The sequence below is a fragment of the Scyliorhinus canicula genome, chromosome 7, assembly GCF_902713615.1.
Source record: "Scyliorhinus canicula chromosome 7, sScyCan1.1, whole genome shotgun sequence".
Classification (NCBI taxonomy): domain Eukaryota; kingdom Metazoa; phylum Chordata; class Chondrichthyes; order Carcharhiniformes; family Scyliorhinidae; genus Scyliorhinus; species Scyliorhinus canicula.
Genome location: NC_052152.1, coordinates 47,805,631 through 47,828,392, shown reverse-complemented (window position 1 = coordinate 47,828,392; position 22,762 = coordinate 47,805,631). Strand labels below are relative to the sequence as shown.

At 47.4% G+C, this 22,762-nt stretch overlaps 1 protein-coding gene across 1 annotated transcript in view; it reads left to right on the top strand.

Annotated features, from left to right (window-relative positions):
• The first annotated feature begins 8,560 nt into the window (after window positions 1-8,560).
• The window catches only part of LOC119968936 (fatty acid amide hydrolase-like), a 101,377-nt gene continuing 87,175 nt past the window's right edge, over window positions 8,561-22,762 (top strand). Inside the window, exons 1-2 of the mRNA XM_038801949.1 lie at window positions 8,561-8,816; window positions 20,002-20,058. Coding sequence (XP_038657877.1) covers window positions 8,676-8,816; window positions 20,002-20,058 — 198 coding nt within the window. The 5' untranslated portion in view covers window positions 8,561-8,675. The remainder of the gene's footprint in view (window positions 8,817-20,001; window positions 20,059-22,762) is intronic.

Below are 22,762 nucleotides of genomic sequence, written 5' to 3'. Positions count from 1 at the left end.
TGCCCCCCACGGCACAGGCCTGCCTGCAGATCGGTGGGCCCCGATCGCGGGCCAGGCCACCATGGCACCCCCCCTCCCCTCACCCCACCGGGCTCGGAACCCCCGCCCCCCCCCCCCCCCCCCCCCCCCCGAGGACTGCACCAGCCAACATTCCTGCCAGGTACCGCCAGGTGGGACCATGTCCAATCCACGCCAGCGGGACTGGCCAGAAACTGACGGCCGCTCGGCCCACCGAGGCCCGGATAATTGTCGGGGGGGCTGCTGCCAACGGCCCCCGACCGACGTGGCGTAATCCCCGCCCGAAAACCAGCACCGGAGAATACGGCAGCTGGCGTCGGAGTGGCGGGGCGGGATTCATACCACCCCCCCCCCAAGGATTCTCCAACCCGGCGGGGGATCAGGGAATCCCGCCCGTAGTATTTATATGCGATTTAACGGACAAAAACAGAGTCCCGTTTCGGACGCATTTAGAGGGGTGTTTCTCGGTGTCCCACAAAGACACGGCTTTTTAACGGCATATTGCCGGTTTTTTTGACCTTGGCGAAAATGTGCCATCGAGGTTGCACTCATATCATTTCCTGTACTGGCGAGCCCTGATCGTTTGACCCCCCCTCCTCAACCACTCTACCGTGGCCTCTGGATACCCTACTGCACTCAACTCATCTCTTACAGGGTCCTCGACCCCCCTCACCCCACCTCTTAAGGGAAAGGCAACTCTGGGCCCAACCCCTGGCCCAGGCAATCTGGCACCCAGGCACTTGGGCATTGCCAGCCTGGCACCTTGGCAATGCCAAGGTAGCATTACCAGGGTGCCCGGGTGGCAGTGCCAATATGCCAGGCTGACAGTGCCAAGGTGCCCAGGCGCCAATGTGAGTTCCAGGGTACCAACCTGCCCAGAACCCGACTACCCAGGGATCTCCAACAGCCTAAGAGACCCCCCCCCCCAAGGTGCTGTTACACCTGGTTCTTGTTTGTGTGGGCCAGTACTAAACAGCGCCCTGGTGAGGTCTCCCAGGTAGGGCCCTTAGTTTCCAGGCCCTTGGACAATACGGTGCAGACATATTTAAATTAGCCATTTCATTGAAGCTCAGGAGATATGTTGAGTGTCATGAATCTTGCAAGAGACGTCTTGCGAGATTCAATGGCCTTGGCACGTCACCAGGTCTGGCGCGACGAGGCTATTAAACTGCGCCCAATATGTTTTTATTTTAATTTGGATTGCCAGCTGTTTATGTTAAAAGTATACTTTTAAAATTATTTCATGGGATATGTGTTTCTGTCTAGGCCAGCATTTTGCCCATCCCTAATTGCCTTTGCAGTCCATGCGCTGTAGGTACACCAACAGTGCTGTTAGAAAGGGAGTTCTAGGATTTTGACCCAGCAACAATAAAGGAACTGCGACATATGGATGGTGTGTGGCTTGGAAAGGGAACTTGCAGGAGTGGTGTTCCCAAACATCTGCTGCCCTTCTCCTTCTAGATGGTAGAGGTTGCAGGTTTGAAAAGTGCTGTTGAAAGAGCCTTGGTGAGTTGCTGCAGTACATCTTGTGGATACATTGCTGCTAATGTGCGTGTTGGTGGAGGGGTTGAATCTTAAAAGTAGTGGATGGTGTGCCAATCAAGTGGACTGCTTTTTCCTGGGTGGTGACGAGCTTCTTCAGTGTTGTTGGAGCTGCACTCATCCGGGCAATTGGAGAGCATTTTGCCACACTCCTGACTTGTGCCTTTGGACAGACTTTGGGGAGTAAGGAGATGAGTTATTCGCTGCAGAATTCCAAGCCTCTGACCTGCTCTTGTAGCTACATTATGTTTATGGTTAGTTTCAGTTTCTGGTCAATGGTAATGCCCAGGATGTTGGTAGTGGTGGTTTCAGCGATGGTAAGACATAGGGGGCGATTCTCCAATATTGGGCCCAAGAGTTTGCGCCGTCGTGAACGCCGTTGCATTTCATGACAGCGCAAACCGGGCACGGTTACATACGATTCTGGCCCCCACAGGAGACCAGCACGGCACTGGAGCGGTTCACGCCGCTCCAGCCTCCTTACGCGGTGCCAACCCACGCATGCGCAGTTGGGCCACGCCAACCTGGAATCATGGGATCAGTGTACAGGGACCAGCCGCGCCAGGAGGTAGGCCCGGGGGGTGAGAGGCCGGCCCGCTGATCGGTGGGCCCTGATCACGGGCCAGACACCATCGGAGGCCCCCCCGGTGAAGGAGCCACCCCCCCCCCCCCTTACAGGCCACCCCCTGACCGTTCGCGCAGAGTTCCTGCCGGCAGCGACCAGGGATGAACGGCGCCGGCGGGACTCTGTCATATCGGAGCGGCCACTTGGCCAATTTGGCCGGAGAATCGGCGGCCCCGCCGATTCCAGCGGCCCACGGCCAACGTCACGCCAAGCACGCCAGCGCAAATGGCGCTGAATTCTCCGCACCTCGGAGAATCTGTGCTGCGCTGTGTCGGGGCGTCATTGCGCGGTTGCGGCGATTCTCCGGCCCGGCGTGGGGCTCGGAGAATTGCCCCCATTGAGTGTCAAAGGGAGATGCATGGATTCTCTCTTGTTGTGGAGCAAATGCTACTCGCCACCTATCTTAATTCTTTTTTAAAATTTTCTTTATTGTCACAAGTAGGCTTACATTAGCACTGCAACAAAGTTACAGTGAAAAGCCCCTAGTTGCCACATTTCGGCACCTGTTCGGGTACACAGAATGTCCAATTCACCTAATAGTGCGTCTTTCGGGACTAGTGGGAGGAAACCGGAGCACCCGGAGGAAACCCACGTAGACACGGGGAGAACGTGCAGACTCCGCAGACAGTGACCCAAGCCGGGAATCGAACCTGGGACCCTGGCGCTGTGAAGCAACTAGGCTAACCACTGTGCTACCGTGCTGCCCGAGCCCGAATATTGTCCTGGTCTTGCTACATTTGGGCACATCTGCTTCAGTCTATGCTGTTGTTGAACATAAGGTATTACTTGATGCTGTGAGAGGGAGTTCCAGAGATAACATATCTAAAGTTAAGAATACAGGAAATCAAGAGGTAGGAGCAGGAGTAGACCATATGGCCTGTCACACCTGCCTATTATTCAATACAATCATGGCTGATCCGGGGCTTTAACTTTACTTTTCCGTCCACTCCCTACATTCCTTGATTTTCTGAGAGATCAAAAATCTATCCAAGCCTTAAATATATTCAAAGATGAAACATCTGCAGCCATCTGGGGTAGGCAATTCCAAATATTCACAACCCTCTGAGTGAAGAAATATTTCCTCACCTTAGTCTTAAATGTTTGGCCCCTACCATGAGACTGATCCCCCGTGTTTTAGATTCTTCAGTCAGCATAAATACTCTCTTTCAGTCGAGAAAATTTATTTTAAGTTGGGAAGTAGAAAAGTGGCTCGTGAAATTAGAAGGCAGGCAAAATGAAATTGAGCATCAACTAAACCTAGAACATGGAATAATATCAAAAAGATAAGTTACAGGCACTCTACCTGAATGCACACAGCTTTTGTAATAAAGTAAATGATTTAAAGTCATAAATAGATATGATTTAATTGCCATTACGGAAATGTGGCTGCAGGGTAACCAAGGCATGGAACTGAATATTCAAGCATAATCAACATTTCGGGAGGACAGGGAAAAAGGAGAAGGAGATGGGGTTGCGCTGACAATAAGGTGTGGGATCAGTACATTAGCAAGGGAGGATCTCGCATCGGAAGAACAAAATGTGGAATTTGTTTGGCTGGAGCTAAGAAATAGCAAGGGGCAATAAACATTTGTTGACTCTGAAGAAGAGTCATATGGACTCGAAATGTTAACTCATTTCCTCTTGTCAATGATGCTGCTAGACCTGATGAGTTTTTCCAGCATTTTCTGTTTTTATTTTGTTCCGAAACATTGGTAAGAGTTGTTTAGCAGCCACCAAACAGTAGTGGTAGTGTGGGGAATAGTATCAATTAGGAGATTAGAGAACAATGTAGTATGGGTACTACAGAAATCGTGGTGACTTCAATCTGCATGTTGACTGTGTAAACCTGATGAATACTAATGGTGTGGAAGATGAATTTCTGGACAGTGTCAGGGATGGTTTTCTGGAGCAGTATGTAGAGAATGGGCTATTTTAGATCTAGTATTATATAACGAAAAAGGCTTGATTAGTAACCTTGCTGTTGAAGAAACTTTGGGGATATGTGACCACAATATGATCGAAATATGTTTGAAAGTGAAGTAGTTCAATCTGAAGCCAGGGTATTAAATTTGAAAGAAGGAAATTATGAAGGGTAAAATGGCTGAGGTGGATTGGGAAAATACATGAAAAGGTATGACAGACCACAGGCAATGGGCAGTCTTTGAAGAATTATTACATATTATTACATAGTTTACAGCAATTATACATGCATTTAAAGCACAAAACCCCCAAAAGAAAAGTCAGTCAGCCATGGTTAACGAAGCAAGTTATAGATTGTACAAGATTAAAAGAAAAGGTTTATAAAGTTTCCAGAAATCGCAGTAGATATGAATATTGGAGGATTTTAGAATAAAGCAAAGGAGGACCAAGACACTGATAAAGGAAAGGAGAATTGAGTATGAATGTAAACTAGCAAAAAAAGCACAAGAGACTGTGAAGCTTCTATATGTACATAAAAAGGAAACATTTGGCAAAGACAAATGTGAGTCCATGACAGGCAGAGTCAGGAGAATTTATAATAGGGAAATAGAGAAATGACAGAGATGCTAAATCATTACTTTGTGTCTGCCTTTGCTGTGGAAGATACAACAAATCTCCCAGAATTAGAGATCCAAGGACGAGGGGGAATGAGAAATTGAAGGAAATTTGTATTAGTAAATAATGGGATTGATGGTTGTTAAGTCCCCAGGACCTGATGACCTATGACCCAGAATGTTGAAAGAGGTTGCTACGGAGATAGTGGATTCGTGGGGGTTAATCTTTCAAAATTCTACATATTCTGGAATAGTTGCTGCAGATTGGAAGGTGGCAAATGTCGCCCCACAATGTAAAAACGAAGGGAGAGAGAAAATAGAGAACTACAGACCTGTTAGCCTTACATCAGTGGTAGGGAAAATGCTAGAATCTATCGTAAAGGATGTGATAAATGGACACTTGTATAATAATGGTCTGACTGGGTATATTCAACATGAATTTATGAGTGGGAAACCATGTTTGTCAAACTTGTTAGAATTTTTTGAGGATGTTACTTACAGAATCAATCAAGGGGAGTGGGTGGATGTAGTATACTTGAATTTTCAGAAGGTTTTTAATAAAATTCCTCACAGGAGATTGGTTAGCAAAACTGAAGCACGTGGGGTAAGAGGTAATATAAAGGTATGGGTTAAGGATTGGTAAACAGCCAGAAAACAGAGAGGAGGAATAAAAGCGTCATTCTCGCATTGGCAGGCTGGAACTAGTGGGGTACTACAGGGATCAGTACTCTTGTCCCGGTTGTTCACTATATATATATATATATATATATTTATATCAATGATATGAATGTGGAGGCCAAATGTAATATTTCCAAATTCGCAGATGACCGAAAGCTTGATGGCAATGTGCGTTGTGAGGAAAATGTAAAGCGGCTACAGGAGGATTTGGACAGACTTAGTGAGTGGACAAGAACATGTCAGATGGAATATAATGTGGAAAAATGTGAGGTTATCCACTTTGGCAGGAGGAACAGATGCACGAGCATTTCTGAAATGGTAAGAGATTAAGAAGTGTAGATGTACAAAGGGACCTCGGGGTCCTTGTCAACAAGTCACTGAAGGCTAACATACAGGTGCAGCAGGCTATTGCTAAGGATAATGGTTTGTTGGCCTTTAGCGCAAGAGGGTTTGAGTACAGCAGCCTCAGGAAGGATATTATTGCCGTAGAGGGAGTGTAACAAAGTTTCACCAGATTTGTTTCAGGGATGGCGGAACTGGTTTATGAAGAGAGATTGGGCAAATTGGGTCTGTATTCTGTCGAGTTATCTTATTGAAACATGCAAAATACTTAAAGGGATAAAGAGGATAGATGTAGATGGTTCCTCAGGTTGGGGAACCAGCCACTCCAAGCTCGAGAAGCTGCCCCCAATGAATAGATCCACAAACCACACAATCCCTGCCTGTTACCACCACCGAACCCCTCCCCCCCCTCCCGTCCAGCCCCTGCGGGAAAAAATTATGATTCCCACAGATCGGTGCTCAAATCGAGGCCCCCTTCAGCCTCAGTGCTGCCGCCACTGCCCCCACACCCTCAGGGCCGCCACCACTATCGGGCTTGTGGAGTATCTGTCTGACGAGAACGGTAAAGGTGCCATCAAAAATGCTCCCAAACCCAAGTCTTTACACGAGGCTGCTTCCATCCGCTCCCATACCGACCCCTGCCCCACTACCCACTTCCTCACCATGGCTAAATTTGCTACCCAATGGTAGTCCATTAAATTTGGAAGGGCTAACCCCCTCCACCGACTCCACTCCAGCAGCACCTTCTTCACCCGAGCTTTACCCGCCCAAACAAACCCCGAAATCAGTGCATTCACCCTCCTAAAAAAAGCCTTAGGTATAAAGATCGGGAGATTCTGGAACACAAACAAGAACTCGGGAGAACCATCACCTTCACCGACTGCAGCCGTCCTGCCAACGACAGCGGGAGCACATCCCACCTCCTAAAATCCCCCTTCATCTGTTCCACCAACCGAGCCAGATTCAGCTTGCACAGCTGCTCCCAAGCCCGCGCCACCAAAATACCCAGATATCGAAAGCTCCCCCCCACCACTCTAAACAGCAACTCCCCCAGCCTCTTCTCTTGCCCCCTCGCTTGAACCTGGAAAACCTTGCTCTTCCTCATATTCAATTTATATCCCAAGAACCCGCCAAATTCCTCCAATATGCCCATAAACCCCCAATACGTGTAACCCCATTTAACCTTTGTATACTTAGGGGCAATTTAGAATGGCCAATACACCTAACCTGTACATCTTTGGACTTTGAGAGGAAACTGGAGCACCCAAAGGAAGCACACACAGACACGGAGAGAATGTGCAGACTCCACACAGTCACCCACGGCCGGAATCAAACCTAGATCCCTGGCGCTGTGAGGCAACAGTGCTAACCACTACTGCTAACCACATCAGTCTATGGTATGGAATTGGAAGTGGGTGGCCTTGGTGGTGGTGTGAAGCTGTGGTCAGAAACTCATCTTAAAAGAATATAATATCACGGTTCCATTCAGTCTGGCTCCGTCTCAGACAGAAGAAGGGTAGCATCAGGAATTTGGAGAAGGGTAGCATCAGGAATTGAGATGGGTGGGTGGGGGGCAAAGACAATGGCTTCAGCGTTCTCAGTTGGAAGAAATTTCTGCTCATCCAGAAATTGATATAGAAGAAGCAATGTGACCATTTAGGGGCGATGGAGGAGTTGCGAGATAGTGGTGAGGTAGAGCTGCCTGTTTTCAGCATACATATGGAAGCGGACATTGTGGGTGGGATTCTCTCAGCCCGGGGCCGATCTGGCGTGGTTGGCGCGGCGCCGGTCGGGGTCCACCCTACGTGGCCGGCCCGCCAATTCTCGGCCCGGGATGGGCCGAGCGGCTGTCGTAAAAACGCCGAGTCCCGCCGGCGCCGTCCACACCTGCTCTCAGCCAGCAGGAACTCGACGTGGAAGGGCCGGGGTGCGGCCTGAGGGGGGGGGGGGGGGGGGGGGATGGCTCCGACATGGCCTGGCCCGCGATCGGAGCTCACCAATTGGCGGGCCGGCCTCTCTGGCTGGGAGCCTCCTTTCTTCCGGGCCGGCCTCTGTAGTCCTGCGCCATATTGCGTCGGGTCCGGCGTATTGAAGGAAGCCACTGCGCATGTGCGCATTGGCGCCGGTGCCACTGCGCATGCAGATCCCACAGAGCCCTGTTGCCGCTGGGATCTGCAGCTGGAGCGGCATGAACTGCTCCAGTGCCATGCTGGCCCCCTGTAGCGGCCAGAATTGCTTATCCTGAGGCCCTGTTGACGCCGTCGGAAATGAGGAGGCCATTGATAGATTCTTGCAGGACTCAAGAGGACCTTTTTCGCCCATTGTTTTAAGGTGAATTTTCTTCTGAGATTTGTGACTTTGACTGAAATCATATCGTTAAATTGGATAGCTGAGAAATGATTTGTGAATGGAGAGGTGAATAAATGTGATTAGTATTATTTGGTGTTGTGGCCTGGGTGGGCCATCTTGGTTGGGTCACCCTTTCCTTCTTGTGCCTTCCAACGTTTTCACTAAAACCCTTGGGTTTTCCCGAGCGTCACCAGCCAAACCATTCTTTATTACTCAGGTGTGGGGGTCGCTGGCTAGCATGGTGTGGCATTTATTGCCATCCCTGGATACCCTTCAGAAGGTAACCCCTATGACAGGGTCACAACTAATTAAACCTAAAACGTTAACAAAAACAGAAACTTATGTTAAGCTTACTTTGTGTCTATTCCTCGCTCGCCCGCCTGCTTTTCGTGTATTGATTTTTAGTCGGCGAAATGAGGATGATTGACCTGCCCCTTTAATGACAGATGCTGGTAATCCGCAGAAGCGGAAAAACACGGGGTGGAGCAGCCGGTTCTCTGGAGCTGCGGATCTATCAGAACTTGGGAACTTCGTGGTGAGGCTGGACACGGAGCACCACCTGGACAATTTGTTTATCGTGGGCAGTCATGGAGCTGATTTGGCTGGTGCTCCTGGTGATTGTCTTTTATTTTGGCTTATTTCACCGCGGTAGCTGGGTTTGGACAAAGCCGGTAGTCCGGGAGAAGGGGACAGCGGATGGCTCGCTCCCGTATGGTTTCACGGACGTGGTAAGTGTGTCAGGCCAGTGCGGCTGGACAGTCTATCCATTCAGCTCCCTTTAACTTTTTTGCATTTTTTCTCCGTTTAAAATTTTCTACTTGTCCTTCATTATTTATCTGCTTGTGTGTCCCTCTAATTATCCAACCCGCCTCTTAATACCTTTGCCGCGTTCAGTTCCCTTCAGAGGACTTGCTCAAGTGTCAACAGCTCCTCCCAGCGCAAGGACACAAAGCCATATTAAGATAAGAATACAAAAAAACAGATTAGATTTTAATTTCCTGTGATTTGCCCATAAATGATGAGACTTGAGTGAGGCTTCAAACTCAAATTCGATGAGTGAAGTAATTTGAGCCACGTTCACCAGTACGCGGTGCTCTGGAAATTGGGTGTGAAATCTTAATTGCCAACCTCAAAAGTCTGTCTGATAATAAGGTCCAGTATTTGGGCTCAATGTGTGACTCGTCTTTTAAACTGGCCATTAAGGTTTCATACCCATTCCCATTCTTGAATATGGCTCAAGTTGTTCTTCTGATTTAGATCTGGTTCTGAAAGTCTCGCCTTGGAAGACTTTACACAGCACATCAGTGACATGTTCACAAACTGAATGAAACATCATCGCACAACATGTGTGAAGTCCTGGCTACTTTGTTGCAAAGAAGAACCCTCCTTTCATAGGTTAGAATCTGACAGTCATCAGATTTTACCTGCCCAGGAATTTATCACTACAACTGCAAACTAAGGTCAAGTGCAAGTTTATACCAAGAATTTTGTTGGCCTCTTTATGGACTTTCCCTATTTTTGCACACCAGGGGCTTGCTTTTCCCCCCACTATATTTAAATCTCTTTGTTATTACAGGTGGGAATAGAATCAGTTGCAACAGGAAAGACATAGGGGCAGGATTTTACAGCCCTTCCCACCCAGCAGGATATTAGGGTTCCGGCTAACTGAATAGAGATTTAAATGACTCACTGCATGTGCCAGGAGGCGACACATCACGGTGGGGCTGTAAAATCCTGGCTTCCATATGGCGCAAAACAAGTTGCTTGCCAATTGACTATATGGTACTAATACTACGAGGGAAATGTACTTGCCCAACTGACTGCCAAATGGATTTGTGCCAGATGCAAGAAACCAATAAAAATGGGCGATCAAATGGTTAAGTTAGTTATTATATTCACTCTGTAGCCATCTAAGATGGACACTGGGCTACAAAATGGAGAACTGCTAAGGCTGCAGGGAAAAACAGTCTTAGTGAGGACAAGCAGCTTGCAGAAGACTAATTTGCACTCTGCACGTACAGAAACCAGTTTCTGGCCAGGTGCAGAGTTTCAGCCAAAGGTGCAAATGGGAAACAGATCTGCATAGTAATGAGGTGATCCAGATCCAGACCCCGCACAATAGAAACATTTAAGTATCAATGGATACTTTTCCGTAGACGCCCAGACAGAATGGCGCCACAGCAACCAACACAAAGAGCCGTAGGGACCGCCCCACCCATCGAGGAACGACCCTCAGATTGGGGAGTTTGGAAGATATCGATTGGGAGAGGCCCAATCGATACCTGGCAGGTGAAAGAACTGCCCCAAGGGGGCACGGACTTCTAGGACCTATAAGAGTAGACCCCGCACATGGTTCGGTCTGCTTGCTTGCTCCGGCCCAAGTCTGTTGTTTGCTCCGGCCCAGACTTGTTACATCGCATCCTGACTCCAGTTTCATCACCAGCCGTTGAGCCTCAGCCATCGAACTGTAAGTGCCAATACAACGATCGCTACGTGATCCAGACCTTGCTAGATCTTGACAACTTTACGAATCAGAAAGTTGCAGACCAAGAACGGGACGAAGGCCTTGTTCCCTGACCTTGCCTGTTCCTGTCTAGATAAGTATTTAGTTGTTTAGTATTAGAAGTAAGTTAGTCTCTTTAGCGTATGCATGTGTATTTATTATATTTGTTATAATAAACACCAATCGTTTGGACTTACTAATCGGTGTACGGATTTGTTACTTTGAACCTGACCTTGATATACTTGTGACGGTGTCTCAATACGGCACCTGGCGACTCCGAGCATAATTACACATACAGAGCCATAGCAGTGTTAAGCACATGGCCTTTAAACGGAGGCGTGTTAATCACACTCCAGTAAAACGAGCAACATGTAGTGGCGACTTCCTGATGGGACGCGGTTACAAGTGGCACCCCCACTCCGTCGAGGACCCAGAAATTTGAATTAGAAATCTGAGTAAAGAAAAAGGAAAAATCACAAGTAATCAAGGTGTTCAAATCAATAAAGATAATTCGGAAGTGTGTTTTGTGCATGCGTACTGACAGGGTTGTAAGGTAAACCTGAGAGCTTTTTGTTGCGATGAACTGTCGGGAGTTTTTGAGCGGACCATAGCGAAAGCCTTACCCGTCTTGTAAAACATTACCTCAACATCCCCTGTCCTAAATTAAGAGAGAAAGAGAAAATGGCCATGCAGGCAATGGAACGCCTCATGTACCCAGAACGGTTTGTGGTCGCAGCGACCAGCAGTAGCAGAGCAGGTCAGTGTCCCGTGTGGGAGCTGGAACTCCGCAAGTATCTGCAAGGAAAGGGATGGCCCCTTTGGAACGAATTCTGTTTGAATGAGGAGACAGGTCCCGGAAGTATAGGACATACTTGGTGGGAGAACCTCTCTCAAATTCATAAAAAGAACTTAAGTAAAGCGCGCAAGCCGATGGCAATCGTGTCCTGTTTGGCACAGTTGCGAGGCACTGAGGAGGTCGTTCAGACGCTCCGAGCAGAATTAGAAGAGAGAAATAGGATGAGCAAAGTTGATGTCAGGGACACAGAAAAGGAAAACATGGAACTAAGAGGGAAGCTGGCAGAGAAGGGTAGCGAGGTGGATGATGCCAAGAGGGCACATCAGTCATGTCTAGCCCATCTGAGCAGTTCCCAGACCCAGTATGAAAAAGCCTATCAAGACGTGCAACATGCCGTCCTGATAAGAGAGGAATCGGAAAAGCAGGTAGAGGCATTGCAGAGGCAATGCTCTGACCTTAAGGCAGCGTTAAGAGCACTCCATGCTGCCACCACAGAACAAAGACGAAGCACAGTGGATCATGCCAAGTGTAGGAAGCAGATTGCGGAGCTGCAATCGCTGCTTTCAGTGCAGAATGGGTTCCAAAGTGCGTTTGGAACACAGCTAGATGAGGAGAATGCCCCAGACTGGCAAGAATTAAGTGAGACAGCGCAGCGCTATGTTCAAGGAACATGTGCGCCAGCAGCGCAGCAGAAAAGGAAAGCACCCCAACCCCCCACAGATCAGATAGCACCCGTACCCATGAATCCAGTCACCACCCAAAGGAAAGCGATCACAGAAGGCGCACCCGATATCACCTACACCACCCCCTTAACTGTAACCCAACTCAGGGACGCGTGTGAGAAAATCACTCCGTTTCTCCCCACCGCAGACCCCCACCAATTTTTCACGAAAGTAAAACAGCAGGCTACCATGTACGGCCTGGACGAGAGAAAGCAGGTTAAGCTCACGGTTCTGAGCTTAGACCCGTCTGTAGTAGCAGCCCTCCCCGACCCACAGAACGTTGGAGGAGGCACACTAGAGGAAATGCACACCTCCATTTTAGATGCAATAGGGTATAACCGAGGAGACCCAGTTGAAGTTAAATAAATGCAGACAAAAGAGCATCCCACAGCATTTGCAGGAAGGCTGTGGATCCATTTCAACGCAGTTTTCGGCGATTTAAACCGAGCGCATTTGAACCGTGACAACATGGTTAAATGGACGCGCACCATAATTTCCCATGCCACAGATGCAGGACAGAGTGCTTGCAATAGTTACGACCCCTCAGAGGAGGCCCATAACGAGAAATGGGTTCTGAAAAGATTGTCCTGGGCCTGGAAAAATCGGTTCAGGGCAAAAGTAAAATAAAGACCCCAGAGGAAGCTCAGGCTGCAGCGGACATTCAAGCAGTAAAAGCGCACCAAAGCCCCGCATGGGTAAATGAAGGGAAGAACAGCCCTCTACAGAAGTCGCTCGAATGCTACAACTGTGGCCAATTAGGACATTTTGCAAAGGAATGCAATGCACCCCAAATATCACAGAGAGGCCAGCAGACAGGCACTCTGAACAGAAATAGAGCAAAGCCGATCCATAGTATAGGGATACAGTCAGGACAGACCAATGTGGACGGAACGGACTGACGGTGTTCGGGCTCCCCCACTTGGGTCTGTGACACTCTTTGGGATCAATCCGGAAGACCGGTAGTCACAGCAAAGGTTAGAGGGAAGCCCATAGAGTTACTTTGGGACACAGGAGGGTCCCACACCACAATTAATTCCACCACCACGGCACAGGCAGACACGTGGCCGACCACCTCCACCATCACACTTAGCGGTTTTACAGGTCACTCACAGCAGGGACACATTACAGCCCCCCGTAGCAATCCAGCTAAGGAACATCTCTACCAAACACCCCGTCGTTTTAGTAAATCTTCCCCGTACAGCAGAACACATATTGGGAATAGACTTTATGAATGCCCATAGCCTGTCGTTCGACCCAGTAAACCAGTGTGTCTGGCGAATGGCAAGGTCAGACAGAGCACCCGCTACTCTCACAGTAGGAGAGTATGCGAATAGGATTAGCGCAGTAGGCGACTATTCTTTCGACCTGACTACACTAAGCATGGACAAACAAGTGACAGCAGTTTTAAACAAACACAGGACAGCATTTGCCAGTCACCGGCACGCCTGCGGCAGAATGACTGGACAAGTTCAAGTTACCGGACCTGACCCCCGACCACAGAAACAGTACAGATTTCCCCTAGAAGCAGAGGGAGAAATAGGGAAAGTAATAGATAGCTTATTGGAGCAAGGTGTACTTAGGACAGTAGCCTCGACCAATAATGCTCCTATTTGGCCAGTGAGAAAGCCCGACGGATCATGGCGTCTGACCATCGATTATCGGGAGCTCAACAAAATAACCCCAGCAGTCGCCCCCACGGTAGCAACAAGTCCCGAGACCATGCTCAAACAGGGACTCCACTCCAAATATTTCACGGTATTGGACATTAGCAATGGCTTCTGGTCAATCCCATTGGCAAAGGCGTGCCAGTACAAATTTGCCTTCACATTCAAAGCACAGCAGTATACGTGGACATGCCTCCCACAAGGATTCCACAATTTCCCCTCCATTTTCCACCGACAGCTGGCAAATGGTTTAGTAAAATTTTCCCGCCCCGAATGTCTGGTACAGTATGTGGACGACCTATTACTGCAGACAGACACCAAGGCAGAGCACATTACGCTTCTGGCCGAGCTCCTGGAACGTTTAACCTCGATTGGATGTAAAGTTAACCCCAGAAAGGCCCAGATATTGGAAAATAAAGTGATATATTTGGGTACAGTCATCACGCACGGCAAACGCGAGATCAAATTCAAAAGGATTGATTCGATTGTCAAATTGCCCCTTCCCCAGAATGTTTCAGCCCTCCGGTCGTTCTTAGGATTGGTTGGGTACTGTCGGAACCATATCGATGGATTCGCGACAAAGGCAGCCCCACTCTCAGACCTCCTTAAGAAAGGAGCCCCATGGGAATGGCTTCCGCAGCATACAGAGGCTGTGGAAGATCTAAAGAAAGCCCTTAGCGCAGCACCCGCGCTACAAGTCCCAGACCAACTCTCCCCCTATGCAATAGAGGTAGCGAGCACTGATCTAACCCTCTCGGCCGTGTTACTCCAGGAACGGCACGAGCAGCTACGACCCATGGCTTATGCCTCAAGACTTTTAGACCCAGTAGAACAAGGATTCTCAGCCTGCGAGAGGCACCTCCTAGCAGTTTTCTGGGCAGTTCAATACTTTTCCTACATTACCGGACTCAACCCCATCACCATTTTGACCGAGCACACCCCCACACAGTTACTCCTAGGCGGTCGACTGAAGGACGGTTCAGTTAGCCAGATTAGGGCAGCTAGGTGGACATTACTTTTACAAGGACGGGACATTACGGTAAAACGGACCCGGACACACACATTTTTAGCCGACAACCTCCAATATCCAGGGCAGCCCCATGAATGCGAAATTGTAGCACCCCTACACAACACAGGACCCTTCATAGCGAAGACACCTCCCAGGAAGATAGGGAACCCAAGACAAAGCCCCCAACACACAGACACGTGTGGCCCACTGAAGATATACGTGGACGGTTCATCCACAGTTTTAGATGGTGAGCGTATCACTGGATGCGGCATCTATGTCGAGGACGCGCAGGGTCGCGCACTCGAAGAAATAGCTTTAAAATTGCCAGGTCACTTAGGCGCGCAGGCAGCAGAGCTCGTGGCTATAGCTTACATAGTGGACCACCCCGATTCTTTCCCCAGCCCGGCAGACATATATTCGGACAGTCTATATGTTTGCAACAGTTTAACGGATTTTCTACCCCTGTGGAGGACACGAAGTTTTGTCTCCGCAGACGGGAAACCCCTTCCATCAGCCTCTTTACTCCGCCACATCCTAGACAAAGCGAAGGATAGGACCTTTGGAATTATCAAAGTTAGAAGCCACCATAGGTCATCCCCCCCCTGAAAATGTAAAAGCCGACGCACTGGCAAAAGCAGGTTCCAGGCGAGGACACTGTTGGGCACCCCCAGCTAGCGCACCAGCTAGCGCCCCTGTGAGTGCAGTTCAAGTCTCACAGACGGACATTAAAGATTTAGCCGAGGCACAGAAGCAGGATGAAGATCTCAGGGAGATTTTTAAAGGGACTTTTGTGCCACAGTACACGCTTTGACCACACATGAGGGTGTGATCATCAAGGACCAGCTTTATGTGGTCCCGCAACAGGATAGAAATCAAATGATTGCCTTGTTCCATGACGGTCATGGACATCAAGGGATCGACCCGACCACGAGGCACCTCAGGCAACTCTATTGGTGGCCTAATTTAAGGACCGATGCTACCCGTTACATCGAGAATTGCCTTATTTGCGCCCAGAATAACCCGGAGAGGTATTCCAAAAAGGCACAGCTTCGGCATACTCGACCAGTTAATGGCCCCTGGACAAACCTCCAGATCGACTTTATAGGACCATTGCCCCCTTGTAGGAATGGCTTATAAATACGTGCTGGTTGTAATTGATGCCTTTACCAAATGGGTAGAGGCATTCCCCTCACGAACAAATACAGCTAAGACAGCTGCAAAGATCCTGACCCACCACATCTTCACGAGATGGGGTTTACCCAGAAGTATAGATTCAGACCAGGGATCTCACTTCACAGGACGTGTCATGAAGAACATCCTGACCATATTCGGCATTAAACAAAATTTTAACATTGCGTATCACCCACAATCCAGCGGGATTGTAGAGCGCATGAATCGGACCCTAAAATCGACCCTTAGAAAAATGGTTCAGGAAAACAATTCTACATGGGATTCGGTACTCCCATTTGCACTAATGTTTATCCGCAACACGGTTTCAACATCCACAGGATTCACCCCACACACACTCATGACCGGACGCCCTATGAAAGGTACAGAATTCCTTTTAGGACAGGACATGACTAGCCCCGAAGTGACAGCCCTCACACATGAAAAAGCTGTTAAAGACCTAGTTGAGACTGTGAGGTCTGCACAGATCGCAGCCGCAGTTCAACTGGGCAAACGACGCAAACAAAGCACAGCTTGCTTTAATAAGAACGTACACCCCACAGAATTTCAGGTTGGGCAACAGGTAATGCTATCTGTGTATAACCCCAGCAGTTTTTTGGCACCAAAATTTTCAGGCCCGTATTCAATTTCGGACAAAATTAGCCCCTCAGTTTACAGGATAAAATACCCCAATGGAAAGACTGCGTGGTTCTATATTAACCAACTACAGGCATATGGAACACAGTCTAACCACGCACACCATATCCTGCTAGACGCAGCAGAACATCTCGCCCCGCCCACTAGAGACACGTTTCCACCATCCCCCTCACAGACCAGTTCATCATCGGACTCGCCCACGATTCCGCCCACTGACCACAACAGACCACGCCCCGAAACGCCCACAAGCTGCCACAGCAGAGACAGCGATACTGACACTGACTTTGAGGACAGCCACAGCACACAACCCTACAGCCCACACTGTAGCGACTACGACCCCGACTCCAGTGACCCCATGGAGGTCACCTACGTTAAATACCCTGACGCACCACCCGACCCCGATGAACCCGACAATACACCTTCAAGTTTAGACCCCACACTTTGGCACAGGGACAATTCATACAGACTTGTCCGTAATGATGAAAGTGACCCCCGGTCGCATAATTCCAAGATTGCATGCCTGATCCACACAAGGGTGTGGGATCCGGGAGAGCAGGGCGACACGGTGTCTGACTCCCGATACGGCAACCCCTTTGTGACCCTGTTCACAGAGGCAGAGGAAAAGTGAGGTGTCCAGATGATGTAAAATAGGAACCGCTTGAGGGAAGCGATATCCTTTCTGATGGAACCTGCACGTATGTTTGTTTGTTTGTTTGTGTTTGTTTGCTTGTTAATATATTAAGGGTTTGATTGCAGATCTTTTCAGCTGAAAAGATTGTGACCACCTCACAAGATGGCTAAAATGTCTGGAGCACAGCTCAACTTTTTGCAAGGAGCATCTTGCCTCCTCCCTTGTTTTTTAGGTGCCCCTCTATTCGGTGAATAGAGGCTGCAATCCCACGGTTAACACATTCTTGCCCGTTCATTCCAGGTTACTCAGGCAGTGGAGAAACGGCACTGAGGACCCGCCCTGTCTGAGAACCCACTTTGGTCAGCCAAGCTCGGGTATGGCACAGCACGCCCTACCCGGGGACTCCATTCAAATCTTACCCGTAGCGGCCCATACGCAACCCATTCGACCTTTTTGGTTCAAAATTTGCTTTCATTTTTTGTTAGGTAGCCCTTAGGCAGCCATCCCACATGCTATTTACATCCAGGAACATTCGGATGGTAAATTTGGAAAGCCTGCGAGAGAACTCATAGGAGGAAAGTTGTTAGGTGTATTTCTGCTCCTAAATTCGCTTTTGAAAAAAAAAAATGAGGGGAGTCACAGGGTGTGACTTGGCCAGTCATTTAAGGGTCAATTGGAATGAGAGGACAGATACACTAACAAGTACGGATATTAAACTGTGTATTGACAGATACTGTGCTTGATCCCATAGCTTTCGAAAGACGAAAGAGGGTTCACGGCAAGGATCGGCCATACAGAAGGAAGAGGACAAAGAGAACGAAGAGAAGACCATGACGGAAGCCTACCTATTACTATTAAATGTTGTATTTGTATATGTGGAAGCAAGTCACGTTTCCCCCACAACCCCCGCCGTTAATGTTTCCCTCACATCAACTTCCCTGTGCTCAGCTCTGATCAGCGAGGTTCAGACCTGGTGCACAAAATTCATGACATGGTACTCAATGTCGTACGTGATTGAATCACTGTTGGTGATTGCAATTCTCTGCATCATTGTACAGACCCTCAGGTTGACGAAATGGAAAAGGAGAGCCTTCCGTTCCTGCCCCTCAACCATTTACGGAGTTCAATCCCCTATTTTCGGTTTTCACCAATCCCCCCAACGGCCTAGGAAATGAATAAAGCAATATGTTAATAAAGAAGACACTAATGTATTATATTGTTCTGACCTCGACTGCTGAGTCAGAAAGTGATATGTAATGTGGTGTGAATGGATAATGTTTTTAGACTGTAATAAAATGTTTAAAATGAGATAAGGATAGTAGTTGTGATAGGTAGAGGTTCCCGGTTATTGGTAATGCATGTTCCCTTTGACATAGCGCCAAGTAGAACTGTGAGATAAAAATTTTCTTGCCATAGTTAAAGACAGCGTAGACGCCCAGGAACTTGCTAAGGTCAGGGAACCCAAAGAGGGCACCCAAAGGCACTCGAAGAAACGTGCATAGGTGATCCTTCACAATTTCTTGTGAGGATCACAAGGAGGGAATGTAGCCATCTAAGATGGACACTGGGCTACAAAATGGAGAACTGCTAAGGCTGCAGGGAAAAACAGTCTTAGTGAGGACAAGCAGCTTGCAGAAGACTAATTTGCATTCTGCACGTACAGAAACCAGTTTCTGGCCAGGTGCAGAGTTTCAGCCAAAGGTGCAAATGGGAAACAGATCTGCATAGTAATGAGGTGATCCAGATCCAGACCCCGCACAATAGAAACATTTAAGTATCGATGGATACTTTTCCGTAGAAGCCCAGACAGAATGGCGCCACAGCAACCAACACAAAGAGCCGTAGGGACCGCCCCACCCATCGAGGAACGACCCTCAGATTGGGGAGTTTGGAAGATATCGATTGGGAGAGGCCCAATTGATACCTGGCAGGTGAAAGAACCGCCCCAAGGGGGCACGGACTTCTAGGACCTAATAAGAGTAGACCCCGCACATGGTTCGGTCTGCTTGCTTGCTCCGGCCCAAGTCTGTTGTTTGCTCCGGCCCAGACTTGTTACATCGCATCCTGACTCCAGTTTCATCACCAGCCGTTGAGCCTCAGCCATCGAACTGTAAGTGCCAATACAACGATCGCTACGTGATCCAGACCTTGCTAGATCTTGACAACTTTACGAATCAGAAAGTTGCAGACCAAGAACGGGACGAAGGCCTTGTTCCCTGACCTTGCCTGTTCCTGTCTAGATAAGTATTTAGTTGTTTAGTATTAGAAGTAAGTTAGTCTCTTTAGCGTATGCATGTGTATTTATTATATTTGTTATAATAAACACCAATCGTTTGGACTTACTAATCGGTGTACGGATTTATTAATTTGAACCTGACCTTGATATACTTGTGACGGTGTCTCAATACGGCACCTGGCGACTCCGAGCATAATTACACATACAGAGCCATAGCAGTGTTAAGCACAAGGCCTTTAAACAGAGGCGTGTTAATCACACTCTAGTAAAACGAGCAACAACTCTAATAAAAATCCAATACGGTGAACAGACTAACTCAAAACCCAGATACAAAGAGAGCCAGGAAACTTGTTTTCTCATAGATGGAATTGAATAGAATTTGATTTTTGCTGAATAATACTGGTTTTAATCCAGATGTCACTCATTGATTATTACCTGGGCTGTTTAATCATATCTCAAGAATTAAATGGAAAAAATAATTAAACTTACGAAACTACTAATGAGTCATTGTTCTGTACTTTCTCTCAGCCTGCAATGCGTCTATCTGGTCTTTCATTGAAAGTGGCCACACATCTATCAAACACGGTAAGTGAATATGTCGTTAATGCAATTGACCTGAAGGAGCAAGAAGTTTTATTTTTCTGCTAGTGTGATGATTATGGAACAAGCAATATTTGTTGCTGAAACAATTATTGATTTTAATGTTTATCCTTTCATTTGTAATTTTATTTCCTTGAATTTATAGTGCAATAATGAGAATAATGTCTTCAATATAGCAACAGACAAACGTACATTAACCAACTGTAGGTAAATAAGGGACTGGTGGGTGAGGCTATAAGAGTTGCACGTTGCACAGATGCACCTTGTCACATAACAGTCTTCCCATTCTCCATCCAAAGAGTGCTTCGTAACAACCACAGTTGTGATGCATTTCCTTAAGGAAGCATATAGAAAAGCACTCTGCACTACCTTTGCCCACCTCCTATAGCCTGTAGGAGAGGTTTTTGGAGTAGGTCACTTCCCAAACCTTACTTCCTAAATATTTGCACCAGAGGATGGCATCTTAAAACAAGAAGAAATTGGAAGTTGCCACTTTGATGTCTAAAAAGCTGTTTAAATAAATACATCACATTGAAAGATTTGTTTAAACCTTTCTCTTTTTCAATAGCATTTAACAACACGGGTCATATATTCTCTGCAAATGATGCTGCAAAGAATGTGTTATAAAAATAGTTGTAATTTTTTCTGTCCATTGTATCAGATTTCCTTTATCTTTAAAGAGTAACAAATACATTCAGTATGTTCATTGTAGAGTTAAAATTGGGTCAAAGATGGCATGGTATGAGGGACATTTAAGAATTTGGAACTTTAAAGTTTATCCTGGCTTGTGTTTCTAACCTCTATCATTTATAAATATAGGTTTTCTACTAAGTCAGACTGGTGAGTTTAAGAATTTGACTTTGGCTTATGACTAGTTTAGGCAGTATTGTCCCAGAGCATAGGAACAGGTATCTTCTTGAGCTTGTCCTGCCATTTGTTGAGGTCATGGCTGATCTGTTAGTAACTCCATATGCTGGTCAGTGATCCATATCCTATACTAATTCTGACTTTGGTTTATGACAAGTTTGGGCAGTATTGCCCCAGAGCATAGGAAGAGGTATCTCCTTGAGCTTGTGCTGCCATTTGTTGAAATCATGGCTAATGTGACCTATCTCCATATGCCTGTCATTGACCCATATCTTGAACTATATATGGATAACAAAAATCTCAGCAATCTCAGATTTCCGTTTAAGGAAAGGAATCCTAAGCTCCTGTGGCAGTGTTCCCAAATTTCACTCGTCCTCAACCTGCCAATGTTCAAACAATGTCCCCCAGTTCTAGACTCCCGAGCCAGTGGAAGTAGTTTCTGTCCATCTACCTGTTTCCACATAATCTCTTGAACTTCGATCAAATCACTCCTTAACCTTCAACATTTCTGGGGAATACAACCCTAGTTTGTATATGCACTCCTACAGCTTCAGATATGATTCTGGTAAATCTACATTGCACTCTCTTAAAGACCAGCGTAAGGCCTCGTACCCAGAATTTCTCAAAAGTGTTCCAGCTGTGATCCAACTACCACGAGGGAGCACTCAGCAGAGCACCTGGTCTTTCTAAGGTGAACTTCAGAACAGAAGAAACCCTAGCAGAAAACAAAACTGCAGTTAGCAACAGCACCTGTTTTCTAGGGAGGACTTTGGAACAATGAAAAGGCCTCTTGTGGAAATCTGTGGTTAGAAACAACACCTGCTCCAAAGAGGAAGAACCGTAAGGTCAATGGACTATGAAGAGCTATAAAAACCAAAACTAACCCCCCCCCCCCCTTGAAATACCTGGACCTATCCATCAAGAGGCTTTTAAAAGAAAATGGACTCTGAAATTGAATGTAAAGAATACAGTTCAAAGCTTTTAGTCTTCTCAGCAAGCCCAATGGCTTAATAAAGTTACAGGGGAATGAAATTGAATGTGAGAAAAATAACAAGGTTTCCAAAGCAGTAAAGGAAAGAATTTTACCCTTCTCTGACAGATCTTTGAACTTGACGTGCTGGAAATGACAACAAAGGTTTGAAGACTACAGAGGGAAAACTTTTACTTCATCTGACAGATCATTGAAATTGACATGTTGAAAGAGTTTAACGGTTTCCAACGCTATAGGGGGAAGACTTGCCACACGACTCTCATCCCGGGAATGATCCCCGACCCCCACCTCCCCTTAAGGCCCCCCCTCAGCACTCTGGAGATAAGTGTAAAGCGGTTACCTGTCGCTTTGCTCCCCCTTGGTGTCCCTAGCTCTGGTCCCTACCTTTAGTACCAGTAGTCTGGGGGGTGGGGTGGGGGGGTGGGGCGATACTCCCGCTTTGGGCCTCATGTCTGATTCAATAGGCCAATGAGAATCCCGGCTGGGGCTAACCGCCCTGAGGAATTGCGTCCAGTATCTCAACAAACTGCAAACTGTAAACATTGACAGTATCTCTCAAATCTATAAAAAGCTACATCTACTCAACAAATCGAGTTTTATGAATTGTAACTGGGCGTGTCTTTCCATTCTGACCATACTCCTGGCAAGGGGCCATCTCCACTGGAAGTGCACATTGGAACTTTGTTTAAATGCTGGGACCTTTGCTGTTCGTAGTATATATAAATGATTTGGAGGAAAATGTAACTGGTCTGATTAGTAGGTTTGCAGACGACACAAAGATTGGTGGAATTGCGGATAGCGATGAGGACTGTCAGAGGATACAGCAGGAAT